We start from the raw sequence: 22,937 nt of genomic DNA, 5'->3' as shown, positions 1-22,937 counted from the left end.
TCTTATTATTTCATCTCTTCTATCTTCAATCGTCATTTTCGTTTTCTTTTTTCCTTCCAAACGATGTCGTTTCCCCTGCAACTCATCAGTTGCAGAGCAGCTCAGGATTTTCACAGCAGGGATTCGAGCTTCATTAATGGAGTTTTTATTAAAACGAGGATGACGAGGAAGAAGAAGAATCAGCTCAAGGTTTTAGCAATGTCGAGTGATAATTCAACGTTGAAGATGAACTTGAATGAGTATATGGTTACTTTACAGAAACCTCTGGGTATTCGTTTCGGTTTATCGCTCGATGGAAGAATCTTTGTTCATGCTCTCAAACGCGGAGTAATGCAATTATTTTTTTCCTTTTTTATGAAAAATCAGTTGCTATTTTAGTGGTACTTTTTTTTTGTGATAAAATATTTTTCTTTTACAGAGTAATGCGGAGAAATCGAGAATAATAATGGTAGGAGATACGTTGAAGAAGACGAGCGATTCGTCTGGTGGAAGCTTTACTGAGATCAAGAATTTCGGCGATGCTCAGTAAGAGATATTTGAAAATTGTTTTGGTTTCTTTGATGCTTTGTTATCAGTTTTTAATGGCTAAATATCTTTAAGTTCATTTGGATGCTAAATATATATTTTTTCTTCATATCATACAATTTTGCTTTTGTTTTTAGGAAATCTCAATGGAATTACTGAAATTATTCTCTCTTTTAGTTCGTGAATTATGAGCATGAACTTCGTTTGAATGTGAAAAATGTTTGAAATGAATAGATTTGATAGTTTGGTTCATTTCTGCTAATTGTTTAATTTAAATTTTGTTGATTGTCCCTTGCCATATATCTTTTGTTTAAGCTAACTTTTGATTAACATTAAAGATCAAAAGCCAGTTATAATTAATCTGTGCTATCTGCTTGGTTTGATCAAAAGATGAATAAAGAAGTTAATTATGATACATCATTCGTTAGTTTTTGGTTTTGGTTTCTTTAGGGAGATGCTGACGGAGGAAACAGGATCTTTTAGCCTTGTCCTTGAGAGACCCTTCTCGCCTTTTCCGATTCATGAATTGCATCAATTGAGTGATCTTGACATTTTGTTTAATAGAGGTCGTATGCCAGTTGCCACTTGGAACAAAGCTTTATTGGCATCTAATTTACAAACTACTGAGGGTGGGGGAAATTCTGGTTTTGTAGTATTTTCCTCAAAGTTTCTAGCATCACCAGGTTTAAAGTTCTTGAATGATCAAAATGGACATGTTGGTTCCGGATTGCAGAAGAACATTCTTTCTTCACCAGTTAGCCAACTTGTTTGTATTTTTTCCGAGAAAGAGCCTGGAGATGGAGAATGGGCTCATGGAAGCTTCCCTTTGGAGGAATATATTAAGGCACTCGAACGTTCCAAAGGCGAGCTTTACTATAACCACTTTCTTGGAATGCGTTACAGCAAGGTACAATGTACATCTCTCCAATGTTTGATAGCATTTTGAAGGAATGAGTTTTATTGACCATCTCACAATGCACTGCTCTCTCGCACACAATTCTTATTTTCTCCCCCTGTTTTCATTAACTTCCTCTTGAACCACTACTCTTTGTATTTAGATTACAGAACAGATTTATGTGGGGTCATGTATACAGACAGATGCTGATGTCAAAACTCTGTCTGATGCGGTGAGTGCGTAGAAACCTGTTATTTGAGAAGAATCATTTCCTGTTAAATGTCTGATATTAGATTATTCATCTTACCAACTTCTTGATTTATGATGCTTTCATTTTGAGACTGATTCTGCTGATTAATAAGTTATATATTTTGTTAAGAGTTTTTAAACAAACTTCATAAAGAAAACGATATGCTTGGCACATCATTTCTTCACTTGTTCTGGAATTATGGGAACCAAACACTAAAAATAGGTCTCAATGACAACGAATTATGAGCATTACTCTATACTATACAATTACCTCCGCTGTATTTGCTTTTGGTTAGTGAATGTAGATGATTGTCTGATGATCAGTGCTTTTCCCGCTTCACATTAAAAGATATCTTGGAAAGAGGCTGTTACTGTTGCATCAAATTTCTGTATTTTTCCCTTTCTTCTTGGCCTGAGCCCTGATGGGGGGTTTTAAGTCAATTGAGTTTTCATAGCATCAAATTCTTTTATTTTCCATTCTATGCCCCTCCCATTTAATAACTTGGAATTTGGCACCAGGGAATCACAGCTGTATTAAATTTTCAGAGCGGGGTTGAAGCAGAAAACTGGGAAATCAATTCCAAGTCAATCAATGAGTCATGCCAAAGATTGAATGTCCTAATGATCAATTATCCTATTAAGTAAGCAAAAGTGGTGGTGTAATGTTCTGTTTATTTCTGAGAGATTCTCCGTGCAACATTTCATCTTTTACTGTATTTTTCAACATTCTCATGTGCCTTTAACTTGTGAATATGTATTCTGTGCTAAGAGGGAAATGGATGCTGGAATTCATAATGATCCAGCATATACATTGTCAGCATTACATCATATTAGCCAGATATAGCTGATTAATTTACCCATATTCCTTCTACAGGGATGGAGATTCCTTTGATCTGAGGAAGAGATTACCGTTCTCTGTTGGGCTTTTATTACGCTTGTTGAAAAAGAACCACCGCGTGTTTGTTACTTGCACCACTGGTTTTGACCGATCCCCGGCTTGTGTGATTGCATATCTTCACTGGATGACTGATACTCCACTTCATGCAGCTCATAATTTTGTCACTGGACTGCATACATGCAAGCCGGACAGGTACTTTGTTATAGCATTCTAGTGCATATGATTATGCTTGACTTATCAATGAGCTTTTCTTGTGACTTTTCATATTCATTGTTTTGATTCACTATTATAGAGATTCATTTGCTTAATCACAGCTTTATCTCCACTCTTTCAGCTCTCTTCTGTTCATGCTTGACTGCTGCATAGATTCTCATATGTCATATATGATAGATACGTATTAATGAATATGATTAGTGTTTAGCGTGAGATATAACCCTTGCTTCTGCAATCAATTTCCTGGTCTTATATTTCTTATTTCATGGAGTCTAGTGTATTTCTTAATATTTTCTGTCCAAAATGGAAAGAGAAACTTCTAAAAGATGAAAGAAAAACTTACTAGTATTTTGAATACGTGGATACATTTTTCATTCTGAAATATGAAGGAATTTTTTTGGATCTCTTAATGTTTTATTATAATTACATTGGTACACCTATGGGAACTAAATATGTGCGTCTTTTGCTAATATTTGGTGCATTGTGTTCGTCATGTAGGCCTGCAATAGCTTGGGCAACATGGGATCTAATAGCTATGGTAGAAAGTGGTAGACATGATGGACCTGCGACACATGCTTTGACCTTTGTGTGGAATGGCCATAATGAGGTAATTTGTTAAAGCTTGTCTCTTTTTGTTTCTGTGTTCAGCAATGCTACACAACAGGAAGAAATAGGCAAGATGGTTTTCCTTCACTGATGGGTAAGGAATTTTGAATTCCTCATCCTATTAGCCATAATGGCACCATCCTCTTCCTGCAATTTTTCAGTCCCAAAGGCTTTTCCAAGTAAATCTAGGACTTACTCTATAATGTAGTCAGAATTCTGAGGCATCCAAGATTTTAAGCCATGGTTGTTCTAAAGTTGGAGTGTGCATAGATGACTGGTCTTTGTGAAGCTTTTCAGGAAGTTCTTGTCTTTGTCATGCAGGGGGAGGATGTCTGCCTAGTTGGAGATTTTACAGGAAACTGGAAAGAACCAATAAAGGCAACCCATAAAGGTGGAGCTAGATATGAAGTTGAAATCAGACTTCCTCAAGGAAAGTAAGTTGTCTTCGTTCTATAACTGTTTTCCCTAGTGCTCCTTACTATAAAAATTATTATTACCTGGGAATGAAAACCTATATGGTCGATTATCTACAAAATTTATTGCTTTTCATTGTTAATATTAAGTATGCATGGTTAAAGAATTTTCGAACACTGCTGCTCATCATGCAATTGGTTAATATGTTATGTATACACTAAAACAAGGTGTCTCTATTAACTTCAGATATTACTACAAGTATATTATTAACGGGAACTGGCGGCATTCAACGTCTTCACCAACAGAAAGGGATGAAAGAGGGAACATTAACAATGTGATTATGATTGGTGACACTGCAAGTGTGAGGCCCACAATTCAACCACAACAGAAGGTTAGTCTCTGTTAACATTTTCCAGTAACTTCAGGGGGGGAAAGGTTTCTATATATCGTTGCTGACTATTGTTTGCCTTTGATGTCTTAGGATGCCAATCTTATAAAGGTGATAGAGAGGCCCTTGACAGAGAATGAAAGATTCATGCTGGCCAAGGCAGCTCGTTGCATTGCATTCTCTGTCTGTCCAATCAGACTAGTCCCCAAGTAGTTTTTGTCATTGCAATTCCACCAAGTGGAATGTGCTTTGGTCTCTCCTTGAATCTCAAATACATTAGCACATGCCAAATCCTTGTGCAAAATAGTCTTAGCCCTTCGGTATGAAGAGATCTGTCCAATGTAATTCTTTCGGCTGAATTTTGTTTGTATACATTTAATTGGTCTATCTGTGAATAGAAAGCTCAACTGCTACTCTTATAGCATATCCAAGTGATTGTTATATAGATTTTTATCAATTAATATATAGTCAAAGTACTTGTTAAATGTCTGGGTGATTTTCGCACAAGCTAACTGCTTCAATAGATTTTGTTGTTTTGAATTCTAAGAACTGTTATAAAACATGAAACTGCCTTTTATGTTTTTGTACAAAAGATGCCACTGCCTAATAATAGGGGAAGGTTGTAGATGTTTTCATTCGGAGTTTGGATCTGCTAGATGCAAGGGGTGGTAGCCAACTGAGCTAAACTTTGGGCTCAAAAGAACCTGACCAACTTGGAGTGGTGCATTTTGTTCTTCAGCCCATAGTCACCTATGGACCCCCAAGGGCATGGCAATTACATGACAACATTATGAGGTATGTGACAGCAGGTAAGCATATATTTCTAGGTCTAACCGCATTCATCTCCCTCTTTTGTGTTTTAGACAAGTTGAAAAGATGACAACAAAGATGTTGGCCTAACAGTTTTCATTGCTTTATAATGTTGACATTATTGCAAAACCATATGACACATATATATAAGAAAATCTAACTTTTCTAATAATAAAAGACCCATCATTTTCTTGGAAAGAAAGTTTGTGTACTCACAATGTTAGACTTCAAGTACTCAACTAGGAAAATTTATAATGCAGCTCTAGTGGTTTCTTTGTAGGGGGAGATGGGTTAAGCCATCCTCGGCCGACTCATTGGGTTGAATTGTGACTTAAAATTGTCTGAAGAAGCTCTATTGCTATTTCGCGAGGCAACCCACAACGATGTAACTGAAGGTGGTCTTTCTTCCTGCTCTGCCTCTATGTTTGATTATCGGGCATCGCATCAGATGATCAATAATTTAACCTTCAAGGAACATGATTCGGTAAGCTCGAAATGAGTAGATTATTGGTTTTATTCTTAACAAATCTAACTTTTATGCTGTGTTTGGTAAAGAACATTGTTTAATTTAATGGTTGAGATACATAGCAGCTTATTAAGTTATTATTTTGTAGTTGAATCATTAGATTATTATTATTTTTCTCCTATCAAAGGGATAATGTCCATTTTTTTTTAAACAAGGGAGGTCATAACACGAGGACAACTTGAGGACAGAAGTAAGAGTTGCAGATATTGAGATTTGAATTTCCAAGCTATCTAAGATCTCTTAAAGGTAATTATATAAACCAAACTGAATTAAGGAGTTTTTATATACCCTTGGCTAATTTTTTTCTGTTAAACTAAACGATAAAACTAAATTTCAGAAGATGAAAAATTTAGAAAGTTACTTTTCTTTCACATATCACAATAGATTTAGAGAAAGGAAAAGGTATAGTGAGACCCTACTGGATTAGGGATAGTGAAAAATGTGGTTGCAAATAGAGACCCTAGCTAGAATGTTGACATCCAAAATAAAATCTTTGAAAGAGAAGCAGAGCCAGACATAGTTAATTTGTAGCAGACAGATGAGCCAACAGCCATGTTTTAGAGATAGGGTCTTATCTCCAATTCTCCATGAAACTACCCATCACTCTAAATCTTATTCACCTATCATGTCCCTTCTTCCTACACCATTGATTTTTTTTTCCCTTTCATTCAAGATTATCCGACCCTTAGTCCAAACACCAATTTTTATTTTTGGGGTTTGTATTTGATGCACCAATAGCATATACATCTATGCACTATTAGTGAATCAGATGATATCACATTACAAAAAGAATCTTAAAACAAATACCAAAACCGATCATTTTTAATGAGGTGTTGCGAGAGAAAAAGAGAGGGCTGTGTGGGTTTGAATTTGGATTTGGTTCATATATGTGTATAGCGGTGTTCATTATAACAAAATAAAAATCTATGGTTGGAGGACTTGCTCATATATTGTATTTGTCTATTAAAAGTAAAGAGTAAAGAATATAATAATGGTTTGAATTTATACAAAGTAATATATACTATTATTCAGAAACTTAAATAAGAAATGTGATTTCTCTATATACTGAACACTACGTCCAAAGGGAGCTGCTTAAATAAAAGGTAAACCACTTGCAACTAAGGCGGATTCTATGGATGAACATCCTTAACCACCAGACCAAATACAAAAATTACTTTTTAAACTTAGTTTTAATTACTATATAAATTTAAAACTTGAATGTTAACATCTTCAATTTATTATCTTATTCTTAGGTTTGCAAGTTCTTTTATACTTTAAACGAAACCTTGATATATAAATAGGTGGTATTATTCTTGCTTGTTTCATATATATATATATAGACTATGGTTACTAATTATGTGCATGTCCCAACAGGCATAATAAAATATATATATTAAGATGATGAACAATTTTATTTTATTTTTCCTTTTTAAAGGTGTAAGCTAAACTGATGAAGGGAGAAAGAGAGCGAAAATTGATCTCCAACGTTGAAACCTCATCTACAAAGGTAGAAGCTCTCATTCACTAAGCTTTCGCTTTCGCTTTCAATATTATATCCTATAAGGAATTGTTTGATAATAAAAGTATGGTATAAAATCTAGTGTTTTCTATATATGAATGTGATCCCTTGGCGGCAATAATGTCCACGGCTTCGGTCTCCGGCTTCTGCCTCTCTTCCAATACCACCTCTCCTTCTAACTCACTCCGGCAACCCACATTGCGGCGGCCCTCTATCATCGCCAACCTCAACTCTTCCACTTCTCCTCCTACACTCATCCGAAATCAACCAGTTTTCGCAGCACCTACTCCTTTGCTCACTCCTTCCAATTGGGTATCTTTCTCTCTCTTTTCATACCTGTAAGTTCAAATGTCGGGTGCCAATGCGTTTGATATAGACATTTATATTTTTTTCCTATTTGAAAAATCATATTTTCGCAGCCATATCAAATAGGTTTCAACAATAGACACATAATTAAGAGAAAATATAGAACCAGAGTAACATCAATATTAACCAAAATACGATTACAATTTTGCATGAACAAGTTTGTTTCCTTGTGTATATTAGAGTTAAAATGTGTCATTAGTACTTTTAATCTTTCTAAATTTGAAATTTAATTTCTATACTTCTCGAATTTCAAAGTTCAAATCTTTATTGTTAACACTATAAAAATTATTTGTTAAATTTAAGTTCATTACAGTGTTATTTTTTTATTTATATTACTACCAAGTGAGTTTTATTTTATTTCAAAAAATTACACCAACAATTTAAAAGAAAGATAATATATTAACAATTGAATTCGAATTTTGAAATTTAAAAAGTGGAAAAACTAAATACCTAAAAATAATTATGAAGAGTACAAGGACCTCAGATATATTTTAACTGTATATTAGATAGAATTTTAACTGAGATTAAGTCTTGGTTTTTTAGAATTTTAAAAAAAAATAAAAAAAATAAAAAGGAACTCTTAATGTAGGCTATAAGTGAGTTTCCCCATGAAAATTTATGCATGGCTTGAAGACGTCGATTGCCTTACTTTATGTTTGTTTTTTTTAATTTGCGCACCACGTGGTACCTTATCAATGGTCCTAATTGCTCACATAAGCGCCCTACTGGTCTGATGATACGTGTGTGGTCGTGATTAACCCAAATTATACGTGGATTTTCTTCTCATTTTATTCTGAATCTCGTTAGGCTCCTCTATGTATGTATTATGTCCAGATGTAGTATTCATTTATAATTATACTTGTGATTCTTTAAATTTTTTTTTTATAAATTTAGTTTTTAATATTTATATTTTTATCTAGTTAATTCATATTATTTTATTAGTCAAATTTGAACTTCTAGTCTTTTAAAAAGAGTTGAATTTGATCATTAATTTTTCAAAAAGAGTCCCGTTGTTATTTTTTTAACAAAAATATTAATTAATGTTAAATTTTAAAATATGACAATCTACTTGTATTTTATTTTTATTTTTTTGAAAATTTATGATTTTTTTATATATTTTAAAATTTTAAATATTATTATAATTTTAAATTATTTGTTGACATAACATATAAAACAAATAGTGTTATGTATTGATTTAAATCGACTAATATATATATATTGCCAAAAATATATTAATTTTGTTTGATATTTTTTTATATATTTTTGAATTGAATTGATGTAGAGACATAATTGGATAATTATGTTTTCATTAGCAGTACCAAGTAAAAGTTACAAAATGTGTCTGAACTTTATTGGGTTTTTGAAAACTTGCAGAAAGAAACCATGGGAGACGAGTCATACGAGGAAGCCATTGAAGCTCTCAAGAAACTGCTCAAGTAATTAAAACCAAAAATACAGAATGTTTTATTTTCATATTTAATTTTTAATTGCTTTCTGTTTTTTTTCATTATTAAATTTATATTAATGTTGGGATTTGAGTTTTAGTTTAGCCAGTGTTGTTGTGGTCCCGTGAATTAAGTGCATTTAAATACATAATTTAAATATTTCTAAGTAATAATAAGAATTATATAGAAAAACTGCATTACTGTTCAATTTTCTTTCAATATAATTAAAATATTGTAACCTTAATAATTTGACTTGAAGATGATTCATTGATATAATCTATATGGTAAATATATTAATCTCCGACTCAGTTATTAAATAATTTTACTTTTTGACAAGTTTCACATCCAACTCCCCCTTTAACGATCTAATCACAGTACTGTAAAGTTTTTCAAACATTCAACTTAAGCATATTTATTTAGCCTTAGATAAGGTACAATTAGCCTTTCAAAATCAGGTCTAGTTTAAATAATTATTTATTTATAAAAAATATATTTTTATTTAAATTTAATTATAAATATATAAATATTAATAAAAAATGTTATTTTAATATTTTAATCGAATAACTTTGGGACCAAAAATAAGCCCAGGCGAAGAGAAGAAAAAAAAAAGAGCTACAATCTGACTGATGAACATAATTAATATTTGGGATGATATATTTAGGTACTGATGTTTAGGGGGGGATAATGTTTAATTTGATTGGTGAGAAACGAAATAGTTGAAGCAAGGGAGGGAATTTGTGGAATGCAGTGAGAAAGGAGAATTGAAGAGTGCAGCGACGGCAAAGGTAGAGCAAGTGACAGCTGAGTTGAAGACTGCTGCTTCCTCCGATGAGTCTGTTGACCGCTTGAAACAAGGCTTCATTTACTTCAAGACTGAAAAATACGAGTTTGTCTTCTCATCCCCCCATTTCCCTTCTTTGCTTTTATATTTTCCTTCCAAGTCGAGTTCGAATATTAATCGAGTAGTTACAACTTATGTTTGAGTTCAAGCTTCTAGCTCAAATTCAAAATTTTTTGCAGAAAGAATCCTGCTCTGTATGGTGAGCTTGCCAAGGGTCAAAGCCCAACGGTAATATATATTTTCAACCTTGTTTTATTGATTTGGAGGTTCCAATGGGAAAAAGATTGAGTTAATTTGGAATATGAATAAATGATTGCATGCAGTATATGATAGTGGCATGCTCGGACTCAAGGGTGTGCCCCTCTCATGTTCTAAACATACAACCAGGTGAAGCTTTCGTGGTCCGCAATGTCGCCAATATGGTGCCACCATATGATCAGGTTCTTTTTTCTTTATCTATTTGTGCTCAATTGCGGTAAATGCTAATGACAAGTAGAACTGAGAATTGTAAACTGAAACTTATTTCAACCATTTTGTCAACTCATTGTTTATGTTATGACAGAATAAGTACTCTGGAACCGGATCTGCTATCGAATACGCAGTTTTGCATCTCAAGGTGAACACTTCTAAACTTCTCTTATTTGAATTTGGGTGTAGACTTCATATATTTAGACATATCTAGAGGCCCTTGTACTAAAAATCAAATTGTATTATACTCCTCAAAAAACAAACAAATTAATCCATGTATATTAAATAAAAAATAATTTAGCCTTGTTGTTAAAATTTTCAAGATCAGTGTACATGACTTTGATTTTAGTAGCAATAACCAATTTACTCTTTCATTTAATATACAAAAATTAATTTGCCTAGTTTTTATAGTTTAATTTCTAATGCAATAATTTCAATGGTACTTTTACTGTATCTAAGACGACTATGTTCAATTTGTTTTACATTTTTTCATGTATTTAGAGATCAGCACTAGTTGAATTCGAGCATGCACTAAAATTGGATACCCAACACGATTTGATGGACCTGTTTTCAGGTGAAAGAGATCGTGGTCATCGGACACAGTGCCTGCGGTGGAATCAAGGGGCTGATGTCATTCCCGTACGACGGAACCACTTCAACGTAAGCCCTAACCCTAAATTATGCATTAATAAGTTGTGAAAATGGTGGATTTTAATTAAGTATTATGAATGAGAATAATGCAGTGATTTCATAGAAGATTGGGTTAAAATTGGGATGCCTGCAAGGAAGAAGGTTAATGCAGAAAATCGTGGGGAGCCCCTGGGGCTTCAATGCACCTTTTGTGAGAAGGTATTCATCTTAAATTTAAAATCTCTACAATTAAATAATGCTGTTAATCCATATAGGGAAATAATAACAATATTAAGAGGTTTTAAAACCAAGCCTCACAGTGAAACTGGTCAAACCATCTGTTCCTGGTTTTGCTTAAATAAATCATAAAAACATCCATAAAAATAAAGAAAAAGATTAGAAAATAGAGAAACCTAACCTTGCTCAATTGGTCCATCCAATCCATAGGTCAAACAGTCTAATCCCTCTAACTGGACCAATTCCAAGCGCAACTGTTTGACTAATCGGTCCAAACCGATCCGGTTTAAACAACATTGCAAAAAACTGACACTACAATTTACGTGGTTTCAGCAAAGGAACTTAATCCAAATTTTATATTTTTAGCTCCTTACAAATATTAAAAATTAATTTAATTTTTTAACATAAGTTAAAACAACTACAAAATATAACCAAATCAACACAAAACACAAACGGACTGAAAATTAGAATAATCCGAACTTAAACCAATTGATCTATCAAACTAATACATGATGAGACTAGAGATCCATAAGTCCCAGGATATTCAAGGAACCAAGTCTTAGTCTTTGCTAAGATTATATAGATATAGACGTATGTGTGCATGAAAATGGTTGATATTGCAGGAAGCAGTGAATGTATCGCTTGGAAACCTGCTAAGTTATCCATTTGTGAGAAATGGGCTGGTCAACAACACCCTAACTCTAAGGGGCGGATACTATGATTTCATCAAAGGAAATTTCCAGCTCTGGACTATCGACTTCCAGCTCAGTTCCTCTCTCGCACTATGATCTGTATTTTTAACATAATATATGAGAGAAGAACATGCAAACTTCATCCACTTAAATCAATGACACCCTCTTTCTTCCTTATTTCTGCATCTCTTTGTTTCTACTACCATCTTTGTTCATGATGGAGATTACTGTACATTCTCCATTACATTTCCTTTACTAATAAACTATGTTCCATAGACTTGTTCTATTTTCTCTAAGTTCTTTGAAGGATGTGTAGAAGGTTGTATTAACCCATATTAATTTAGTTTAGTTTCAATAGGGCTTGAATTTGGATTCAAATTAATTAAAGAATAAACGACCTCAATCTAAAATGGTTCACAATTATTTTTTTAAAATATTGGTTAAAATATATCATAAGTACCTACACTCTTCACAAATTTGAAATTCAGTCCCTGTACTTTTATTTCTAGGAATTTAGTTCCTCTACTTTTAAGATTTTAAAATTCACGCCCAACTATCAAACACTGTTAAATTTGGTGGTGTGACATTTTGAAATAAAATAAATACTCGATAGCAGCAATGTAACTAAAACAATGACGTTGCAATGAACTTAAATTTAACAAAATAATTTTAAAAGTGTCAACAGTTGAACTTGAATTTTGGAATCAAAAAAATAAAGGGACTAAATTCTTAAAAATAGAAGTACATGGACTAAATTCCAAAAATGTGGATTGAGGAGAGTACAAGGACTTATGGCATATTTTAAACAAAAATATTTGAATCTGCAATCCTAAATCCAAATCCAAAATGATCTAAAGTTCAACTTGAAATGACTAGACTCCAAGTTAATTCTAAAATGAGTCGAACTGCATACGATTCACAAATTAAGATCCATATTTTATTCAAATTAAAATGAATCAACCCAGATCAGATTACCAGTTGGCGTTATTAGTTGTGTTATTGTCAAAGAAAAGGAACACAAAAGTGCCTAATTAGAATAGAGTTCTTGCTCTTTGGGAATAAGCCAACCAGTAAAATGAGAAGTTCCAAAAGGTTACTCCAACCATAAACATGAACCTCCTCTATACGTAACAAGATGGCAATCGGTTCCAAAATCACCTATTCTTAGTACCACAGACAACTGCAACAGGAAGTATTCCTCGCCTAGGTTTCCCTTGTCTTTTTTCAAAGAATTTCGGGATTCTAATCTCACTAATGCATCTACTCTTCTCACAAATGATTAACTCTTAAAAAGACTTTTAATAGAAAGAGAGAGAGAAAAGAGTGTAATACCCTACTTGAGGTGTGGAAATAGCAGAACTAATATCTACAAAATTCTTCCTTGGCGTCTCAATTCCTTGGGTAAACGATCAAAATTTCCGGCATTTACATCTGCCTCTAGCATTGGCCTGTTTCCAGTCTTCCAAACAGTGCCCTCTGCTAGGTGCTCCTTGTTTGGTGTCAGCATTACGAAATTTGGATCGGCTCTTTGATAGCTGAAAAAAAAAGAGAAATATATATCATTACTTATAGACATGCTAGTATTAATCACATACATATAGATCACTGGGTAGACTGTTCTCATCAATATATAACAAGGTAGTACACTTAATTGAACAAAGGAAAGAAACAAATGAACCTGGCTTCTCTTAAATTTTCTATGCGGAGGCCCAATCCATATGCAGTAGTTCCAGAAATGCGATCCCTATTTGCTACAAATTGCATAAAATATGTAAGTGCTAAAAACCATATAGTAATTAGAGCTGAACAAGAAAACTGACACAGACTCGTACTTTAGTGTTTGATTTGTTCTAATCTAAAATCATACCAGTTTGGTTTGGTTATTACTTAATTGTATTCGATTCTATTTGATTTGGTTTTTAGTTTACAAGTAAAAAATCTACAATTATTTGAACCGAACCGAATGCTAATTTTTATTTAATTTTAAATTTTAATATAAAAGTAAATATTTGAAATTAAATTAGTGAAAATAAATTCAAAATATTAATAATAAGTTACTTTTAAAAATTTTAGAAACCAATGAATTGAAGCGATTCAACTAAGTTTAGTTATCTTTGGTAATCAGCTCAGTTTCGGTTTGAATTTTAAAAAACAAAATACTTCACATTAACTGCAACCTGTTTTTCAAACCAATCTGATATGAACCATTATCACCCCTAATGCTAATAAATAGGCATATATTACAATTTGACCTCCAAATCATACCCATTTTCTTATTTTGGTACCTAAATTTTTTTATCCCATTTTGGTACTTAAACTATTCCTCCATTATATTTTTGAACATTTTTGTTCAAAACGTTAATAGTATTAAAAAAAAGTGACACACCTAACCAATGAAAACGCGTCACGCTTCTAACGTTTTGACATGCTATCGTCAATGATGCAACCATTGACTGATAACGTGGCCGCTGACCCTTGACCGAGGTTTACCAATGTTGATTGGCCTTTGATCGACATTGACCTTTTTAATATATATTTTTAAAAATTTTAGAATCTATAGAATTTCCTTTGTTAATGAATCGTTTTTATTTTATATAATGTTTAATATCTTTTTTATTTTATATAATTGATATGATATAAAAATTGACTTTTTTAGATTTAATAAATTAGTAATATTTTTATATATTTTAAATTTATATATTATTAAAACTTACATTTTTTATTTAATATTTTTATATATATTTTTTTAAATTTGAATATTTTTAATGAATGACATTATGACACATCACCAATTGCTATATGTAAAAGAACACCACTTCAAACATTCTCATTGGTTGGTTGTTGGACCAAAAACTATAACGAAATGATAGTTTAAGTACAAAAAATGAAAAAAAAAAAAGTTGAGCATCACCGTGGAAAAATGGATATAGTTCAGATGGCAAATCCTGACATAAACCTAATAAATAACCACCTATGATTACTTATATATTGAATTCTAGCATGTAAAAGGGAATACCTGAAATGCTGAAAGTGAACGAAGGTTTCCACCATGACTTGACAGCCACAGCTAGTGATGAGCTGAGAGGTCCCAACTTTCCCTACAAAAAACAGAATGCATGCGTCTTTTGGAGTTACAGTTATCAATAGGGAAGACAAGATTACACAGCAAATATTACCTTCAGTAAGAAGTTTTTATTGGCTTGCCAGGACGCAGCTAATTGAATGGTGGAATCAGGTATGTTGTTTGATATTTTGGCATCATCCATCCTTTAAAAGTATTACAAAGTCAGATATTCGGTATATTGATCACATGTTAACTTCTGTGATTGGAATACCTTGTTTGTAATTCAAATCCAAAGTCAATGTAATTAGTTATTCCAACAACTTCACTTTCTTCAAAGGGATTCTTCACCTGTTTCATTGAATCACTTTTGTCAGTATCATGCCACAAACTGGTGTCCAGAAAATAAAAACAAAGTGAAATAATAGAACAGATAGAACACACATGCTTTTCCACCAAAAAAAAGAAAAAGAAAAAAGAGAAACGGGGGCCATTGTATTGCAGATTGTACTCCAAAATATCTTTTATGCGCCAAAATTGGCATAACAACAGAATCTGAACAAGGTCTTTCTTCCCATATGTAAGTCAATTTCTACTTGAGGCATATAATTTAGTATAAAGCCTTCAAATTCAAAGCTTGGATCCCAAATAAAATGCCTATGCTCACAAAATGATAAGACCATGATTCATATCAGCTTATTGTAGGTATGATCAGCTTTGAATCTGGAATGCATGTTTAGCCAGATGCAAAGTAGATTGCAACTTGGAAAATTGAAAAAACAATGAACTCCATTTGTAATTTCAGGTTGAAAGGAGATAAACAGAGCTTGATAGTTGAAAGAACAGATCAATTTAATAAATAGAAGAAACAGACAGGGAAACATACCCTCCTTTGGACCACCGCATGTTGATAGAACGATGCAATGAACTGCAGTTGAGGATTATAAAAGATTAAAAAAAATCAGCACAGAATACAAGTTAGAAACAGAAGAAATCACCTGTAGACGCACTTAAGGGGATAAGAAATCAGACACCATAAGCTGCATGTACAACAATTTACAAAGCAGTATCCTTACTGATCAAACAGTTTTACAATGAAATGGTTTGAAGGTTTAAGTTCCAATAATATGACCAAAGTGATTGGATGTGCAGCAACCTTGGCTCTAAAAAAATAAAAAGAAATCCTGTAGCTACTAATGTTTTAAATCTGACTAAATTTACAAAACAAGTCATCAAAAGGCCTTCCACCCTAATTAGTAATCTAAAAGCTCTAGGGAATGAAGCAATTGCCAGTTCTCCATGAAAGACATCTGTCAGAATATTAAACTGTGAACAAACCTGAGAACTTTTAGCAAGTTCAAGGCCAAAAGTAAATGATGGACTCAAGGGACAGCCTGATCCTACTCCATAACCAATGGCACAGCTCCAGTTTAATTTATTTTTATATTTCATCTCATCTTCACTTCCATCTGAATATAGAAGAATAAAAAGTACCATTTAGTTTCATTTATAATATAATCACACATGAATTATGCAAAAGAAGAAACACATGCTGACATTCAAGAATCAACATATTCGGAACAAATTTATAAGTAATATGCAACATAGAAAACCCACAAAATAATTACAAGGGATGTACTCTTCAGTGTAAGGAATATTCTACTTTAACTACCCTTAAATGATTATGGTCTCCGATTTCCATAGTTAGAGTGTAAAACGACCACACTACTTAAAGCATTCTCATAGATGATAGCAAGAAGTTACAGATTTTTTCATATAAAGGACATGTTAAATCCTTCCAAATTCTCATGGCTGCAAAGTACAGTAGATACTAATGGCTGATGTCCAGATTTTGTCAGTATAAGTAAAAACTGCAGCCTTCCCAATTTTAACTCCCTAGTAAGAGATTTTACATCTCACTAAATCTAGCAATCAATACTCCCCTGACTTTTACCTGTTTGAACCCCTTAACTTCTTTTATTTGAAAACTAGTTATGCAGAAGAAAACCTGATATACATTAGTTAAAGTTTATCAAAAAGACAAACAAGCACACAAGTTCTCAAATTCAAGGAGTGATTTAGCAGTGCATCATAAGTTTTTATGAGCTAAGCCCTCAATTTGCAAAATGCATATGATTATGAGCAACTTACATTGTGGCTCGTACTGAACCCCAAAAGTCAACCTTCCCAACTTGCTTACGAGCCATGCACTCCTTGGCAATTGATCTTTAACTGCAGATGATAGAAATTTTTTAAATATAAGTTTGTTTCCATACACTTGCATTCCTTATGTAGAAACTTTAAGGAACCTTGACTGATAATAACAATCCAAATTTAAAAGCAGGGATTTATTAGTTATTACAATGAATCCAAAACACATACTGGCAAAGGGCATAACTGTGACTCCAGCTGATAACCATCCTGATCCATATCTCAATCCCATGACACCGTAGTCTTCAGCAGTTACTCTGCCAGGGAGTTATAGATTTCATCAGCAGAATCAATGTGACAAATGTGACAAAAGTGGTAGCAGGAAATACCATGAAGGTGTGCTTAAAAAATATGATTTACCTTTTCTTTAACAGCAATGGCAAAATGCCAAATACCCCAAAACCATATCTCGGAAAGTAAGTGCAGGACCTCATCCGTAAAACACTGAAGCGAAAGCTCACCATGAATTATGCAAAAACCAGAAGAAATGTGGAAAGAAAGTGAAACTTTATACTTCAAACTGAAATGCCTTACGGATCAGAATTTGATACAAAAAGGTCCATGAATGTATGAGGATCATCCACATCACTGCTCATATAATATAAAAATATTATTTAAAACAAGTTTGTTCAAAATTCTTTACTACATCGCATAAGAGAAGCAACTGAAGAATATTACAAAGGCATTTGCTAAAATCAAGTAAAAAGGAAAAAGAAAGTTGAAACTTACTTTTGCCAGCGAAATGACGCATTTCCAGCAATTCTCTCTTCAGGTTTAATATTAAATGGACCAGAAAGCTAATCATGTTAAGGAATTAAAAAGAAAAAGGAATATTGCTTCTTATTACGATCATCAATTCTTTAAATCTCTTTTTTTTTTTCAATTCAATAATTAAAAGGATACGGTTGCCATCATATCAACATTAGGATCATCGATTGGTTTCAGCATGAAAATAGTATTAAAATGTCTAGCTTCTTCAAAATAATCTTCGAACAAACATTTCAAACCTAGCTTCCCAAACAACATATTATAAGAACTTTCCAACATCCTGCAAGAAAATTTTCAAATTTTTCCTTAAATTAACAAAAGAAAAAGTTTTGAGTGCGGAGATTGAAGTGAACCTGGTACGGGCGGCGAGAGGAGGAAAATCGAAGAGAGGAGGAACGAGAACCACCGGCGGCGGCGGTTCTTTATTAAAATAATTCCCCATTTTTTTGCTGAGAAAGATTCTAGGGTTTTAAAATTTTTCGCTTTGATTTTTGTTTGAGAAGTGAAAATAGAGTGAGTTTTGAGGAAGAAGAAGAACTGAAGCAAAATCGCCCGCGCATCTCGGTCTTTTAGGATTTTAGACGGTTTCAGCCGAAAACATCATTATGACGTGGCAGTATATCAAAATTCCAAAAATAAATTTAAAATTATCAAAAAAGTTTAATTCTCTTTTGGGTAAACTACCTAGTTGGTCACTTAATTTTAGGGTGCTTTCATTTTGAGTGACCAAAATGAAATTTTTGCAATTTTGTCACTTATCTTTTAGGGTGCTTTCATTTTAGTCACCCAAGCGTTAAATCTCTAACGACAATTAACTGCATATGCCACATCATATCTTGAATGGAAGATAAAATTAATTAATTAATTAATTGCAATGCTTTTCATTACTTTTAGATTAGCATTAAAGATTCAATATCAAATAATCAAAAGAAATTTGAGTTTTGTAGACAACTATTAAAGATAATAAATTTCACTGATAATTTTTAACAAATAATTTCAAAACATCAAAATAAATTAAATAAATTGTTGAAAATTTTTTATCCATTGATAATTTCAACTGATTTGCTACTATAATTTTGAATCTTAATATTTAAGAATTTATATTTCAAAACTCAAATTTAGAATTTTTGGCAATGTGATAAATAAGTACAATTTGATAATTTTTGTCTATTATTTTAGTTTCTACTGCTTTTTCACATTAACCCTTAATTTTTTTTACCCCAATCATTACTTAAAAAGACATTTTGGGGGTGACCAAAATGAAAGCAACCTAAAACATGATGTGAAGTGCATAGTTAACCACCGTTAGAGATTTAATGTTTGTGTGACTAAAATGAAAGTGCCCTAAAAGTTGAATAACCAATTTACAAAATTTTCATTTTAGTTACCAAAATATAAATGCCTTAAAAATTGGATGACATCCTTCTTCTTCTTCTTCCTCTTTCTAATCATTGGCCCAAAAGGCTATTTGAGCCCAATTTACAACCAACAACAATAAGTGGTAAAACATATTATATGTTTAAAGAGATAATACAAGTTTGAAATATTATTAAAAGTGATAATCATAAACTGAGTAAATACGATAGACACAACACAAAATCTTATTATAATTATTTATATTAGCAACTTAGACATGCGATGTGAACCTTTGTTTTTATTTTATATTTTTGGCTCTCTTATGGTTGGGGTGTTGTTTAGAAATCATTTTCTTCATCTTTGACTTGAGCCAAGATTGCATTTGCTTTCTCGATGGCAACAATTTATCTGCAAATTAAATACACCAAATGTAAAGTTAACAAGCTACACCAAAGTGCCACTGTCACTAACACCGAAGTGCGAAATCACTGAATTGCAACAAAATATCATTATCACTAGCCCATATAAAAATTTATTAATGACATGCCATATATATCCTACTAGTTCCCATTTTGTCTATATGGACATTTAACACTTAAATTCATTACATTCACTTAACAATTAAACGTAATTTAAAGTTTACACTTTTTACGATTTAATCCTTATTTATATAAAAGTCAACAATCAACAAAATATTACTTGACATTTAATTTACTATTATTTAACACTTCGTTTAAGTTCTTTATCTAATTATTTTATTTCACTTACCTAATTTTTATACACTTTGCAATTTAGTCCTTTTTACTTCAAATACACTACACATAAGCTATTCACTTTGTTATTTAAATTCACCTTCTAACACCTTTACTTTAAAATAAAATTCACAATACACATCAACATTTTCTTATATCAATTAATCCCATAAATATTACTATAACCAATTTAACAAGTACTCAGTTAAGTTTATTACGTAAAATAAATTTATTGAAGTACTTACAATCAAGTGCTTGGATGAGCTTTTTTCTTCTTGCTTCACTCTTTTGCTACTTTTTTTCCCCTTATCAAGCCCCTGTTGATTACATTTGTCCTCTTTCTCTTCATTAGCATAACACACATATATAATATTTAAGATCATATCCTCTTTCTCTCTCCTCGAATGTGAACACTAGCTAACTTTACTAGAAACTTAGCTTGCTATGAGGTTGCTTTATTGATTTCACTAAAAATCCATGAAAGAAATTTGAAGTTTTTGAGCTTGATGTGGTTGGAAAATGGTGGAAAGGACTAAAATGAAAGAAAATGAAAATTGGCTAAAAAGAAGGTAGAAGGTGACATGAAAAGAAAAGAGATGAAGATGGGGAGATTTTTCTACATATTTATATATTAAAAATCTATTTAATTTAATATTTTAAGTTGTTAATAATATTTAATTTAAAAAATCTAAACATCATCGTACACATCTAATGGCCCACATTTAATTTCAATCTCATCCACAATTCATAACACTCTCTTAGTTTAATTACGCTTCTAATTCATCCTTTTTTCCATCAATCTAATTCAATCATTCTTATTTTTAATACTCACACTTTTGCCCCAACACTTTTTTCACTATTATGATTTAGTCAATAACTCAAATTAATTTCTCTCAATACAAAAATCTTTTTAATTCTCTACAATATCCAAATACCTTTTCTACTAATACTCATGATTCCTGTTTCATTTACTTCAAAAATTCTAACACGTGCAAGTTCTGAAATAACACTATTCTCTCTCAAGGGGTGTTAGGGATGTTACATCCACGTTGGAGTATTTTATTGTAAATATATTACTATGATGTCAATCGTGCACTTTCAGTGATGACTAGTCCATAATTTGAATATCTTTTACATGCACAATCTTTTGTCACCAATAGGTCCTTACTAGGTCACTTTATAACCTATGTCGGGCCTTAGGGGGCATATTGTTGTACCAACTAAAAATTTAGGCTTTAAGCCCAAGATAATCAATAGCCTAAAAGGCCCAAATCCTATAAATGTTTTATTTTTAGGTATACAGGGCTCGATTCTTGGCTATGTAGTTTTATGCATTTTAGGTTTCATTATCGCAACCTCTATAGTGTCATACTTATGCTACTTAGCAACATGCTTCTTCTCTTAAAAATAAATATTCTTTGGCAACAAACTTTTCCTCTTAAACAATAAACTCCTCATTGAACAAAAAAAAACTTTTACTCCTTAGCATAAAAATTCTCCTCTATGAGAACAGATCTCCCCTTTTTGTAGTAAACTTATTCTCTTTGGCAAAAAAAAAAACTCTCCTTCTTCATTAGCAAAATCGTGTTTCATACAGTTTATACTCATACTCTTTAATAACAAACTATCGCTTTGTATAGTCCATACCTATTCTCTTTAGTAACAAAGTATTGCTTCATGTACTCCATACTCTTTCTCTCTAGCAATAAAACCCTACCCTGGTATAATTACTTCCATAAATTTGCTCCAACTTAATCGATAAAGCCTAATCCTCCAAGAGATGCAATTAAGTTAGATAGTTTGACTTCCAAATATTTTCTCCCATATAATTTATAATGTCCAACCTATTAAGAGATGCAATCACATTATACAACTTGGATTTCACAAAATTCCCTCAAGGGATACTATTACGTCAAACAAATTGGCTTCCATAAAACTCCTTTAAGGGATACTATTAAGCCAAACAAATTGACTTTCACAATAATTGTTCAAGGGCTACAATTTTGCCAACAAACCAATCCCTACAAAATATAACTTAGCTTAAACTTGGTCATGAACATAAATATCTAATGTTTTTCATAACTATCCAATAAGTGGATCGACTCAAAATCCTACTTTAACTGTAGGATTTGCGATACTCTTACATAGAGCATTGTAACACCCCTAACCTATCTTTGTCGCCAGATTGGGGTTACGGAGCGTTACAGTACAAATCAGGACATTTATCATCAAATAGAAATAAAAATATAAAATAAATGATAGCATTCAATAGCTTATAAAAATTAGGGTAAAGATACATTTATGGGCCTTAAATCGAGCTTAAGGAGCCCTAAAAATAGTTTGGGAACAGTCTTGGACTAATTTGAATCGAAATAGAAAAATAAGTAAATATTTAAAAAATTTAAAAATAGGGGTCACACGGCTGTGTGGAATAACCTAAGTTGTATGGCTTCACACATGGCTGTGTAGCTTCCCCACACGCCCGTATGATTAGACCATGTAACTAACTGTGACCGTGTGAAAAATCCTGCACCTAAAAGTTTATAAGACACATGCCCGTGTGTGTCACATGACCATGTGGTCAGGCCATGTGGAATAGCCCAAGCCGTGTTCACCTTAAAATGGTTATTAATGGATATATATATGTGTGATGGATGATATAGAAAGCTTAAATGCGTATTAAAGTGACAAAAAAAACACTTATTTACAAAGTTTTATAAGTCCACCACAAAACATAATCTCCAAAAGATATGACCAAACCAAGTGGACCAAGTAACATATTCATGACACCTATTACATATGAGCCTTATACATGCCAAACACACATCACACGCTCACCATTTAGCTACTTCATTCTCAAATTATACCACTTAGTCACATTCCTTCACAAGGCACACACAAGAGACCAAACTCACCTATTAACACAAGCATATACCACTTATTTCAAAACATATATATATACGCAAGTAGGTTAGGCATAGGCTCAAAACATAACAAACTAACATATAACCCTATACATGCCATTTATAACCATTAGCTCAACTTATTAAAAAGATACCAAAATAGT

The 22,937-nt window shown here is 32.4% G+C and overlaps 3 protein-coding genes across 4 annotated transcripts; 2 read left to right on the top strand and 1 right to left on the bottom strand.

Moving 5' to 3' along the window:
* LOC107926470 (phosphoglucan phosphatase LSF1, chloroplastic) lies at positions 1 to 4,673 on the top strand. Its single transcript, XM_016857316.2, has 10 exons — positions 1 to 327; positions 419 to 525; positions 976 to 1,432; positions 1,584 to 1,652; positions 2,189 to 2,310; positions 2,544 to 2,759; positions 3,279 to 3,387; positions 3,708 to 3,820; positions 4,047 to 4,191; positions 4,282 to 4,673. The coding sequence occupies exons 1-10, from the start codon at positions 64 to 66 to the stop codon at positions 4,399 to 4,401; spliced, it is 1,722 nt and encodes a 573-aa protein (XP_016712805.1). The 5' UTR covers positions 1 to 63; the 3' UTR covers positions 4,402 to 4,673.
* Positions 4,674 to 5,008: 335 nt separating this feature from the next.
* On the top strand, positions 5,009 to 12,008 carry LOC107926472 (carbonic anhydrase 2). Of its 2 annotated transcripts, none has more exons than XM_016857318.2 (12): positions 5,009 to 5,482; positions 5,680 to 5,770; positions 6,960 to 7,031; positions 7,126 to 7,355; positions 8,784 to 8,845; positions 9,603 to 9,740; positions 9,875 to 9,923; positions 10,019 to 10,135; positions 10,258 to 10,311; positions 10,738 to 10,823; positions 10,907 to 11,012; positions 11,654 to 12,008. In XM_016857318.2, exons 4-12 carry the CDS (start codon positions 7,164 to 7,166, stop codon positions 11,816 to 11,818), a joined length of 969 nt encoding a protein of 322 aa, XP_016712807.1. In that variant the 5' UTR covers positions 5,009 to 5,482; positions 5,680 to 5,770; positions 6,960 to 7,031; positions 7,126 to 7,163; the 3' UTR covers positions 11,819 to 12,008. The 2 variants fall into 2 exon arrangements, with proteins under 2 accessions (XP_016712807.1, XP_040953949.1); XM_041098015.1 differs by having other exon boundaries at positions 5,041 to 5,482; positions 5,684 to 5,770.
* An 821-nt stretch (positions 12,009 to 12,829) lies between these two features.
* LOC107926471 (uncharacterized) lies at positions 12,830 to 18,372 on the bottom strand. Its single transcript, XM_016857317.2, has 14 exons — positions 18,116 to 18,372; positions 17,898 to 18,042; positions 17,724 to 17,791; positions 17,529 to 17,582; positions 17,355 to 17,438; positions 17,166 to 17,251; positions 16,935 to 17,015; positions 16,122 to 16,252; positions 15,670 to 15,711; positions 15,058 to 15,134; positions 14,899 to 14,989; positions 14,739 to 14,820; positions 13,401 to 13,473; positions 12,830 to 13,257 (listed from the first exon to the last, which is right to left on the bottom strand). Exons 1-14 carry the CDS (start codon positions 18,202 to 18,204, stop codon positions 13,089 to 13,091), a joined length of 1,272 nt encoding a protein of 423 aa, XP_016712806.1. The 5' UTR covers positions 18,205 to 18,372; the 3' UTR covers positions 12,830 to 13,088.
* Positions 18,373 to 22,937: the final 4,565 nt, after the last annotated feature.

This window comes from Gossypium hirsutum, chromosome D07, assembly GCF_007990345.1.
Source record: "Gossypium hirsutum isolate 1008001.06 chromosome D07, Gossypium_hirsutum_v2.1, whole genome shotgun sequence".
Classification (NCBI taxonomy): Eukaryota; Viridiplantae; Streptophyta; class Magnoliopsida; order Malvales; family Malvaceae; genus Gossypium; species Gossypium hirsutum.
This window is presented reverse-complemented; position numbering and strand designations above follow the sequence as displayed.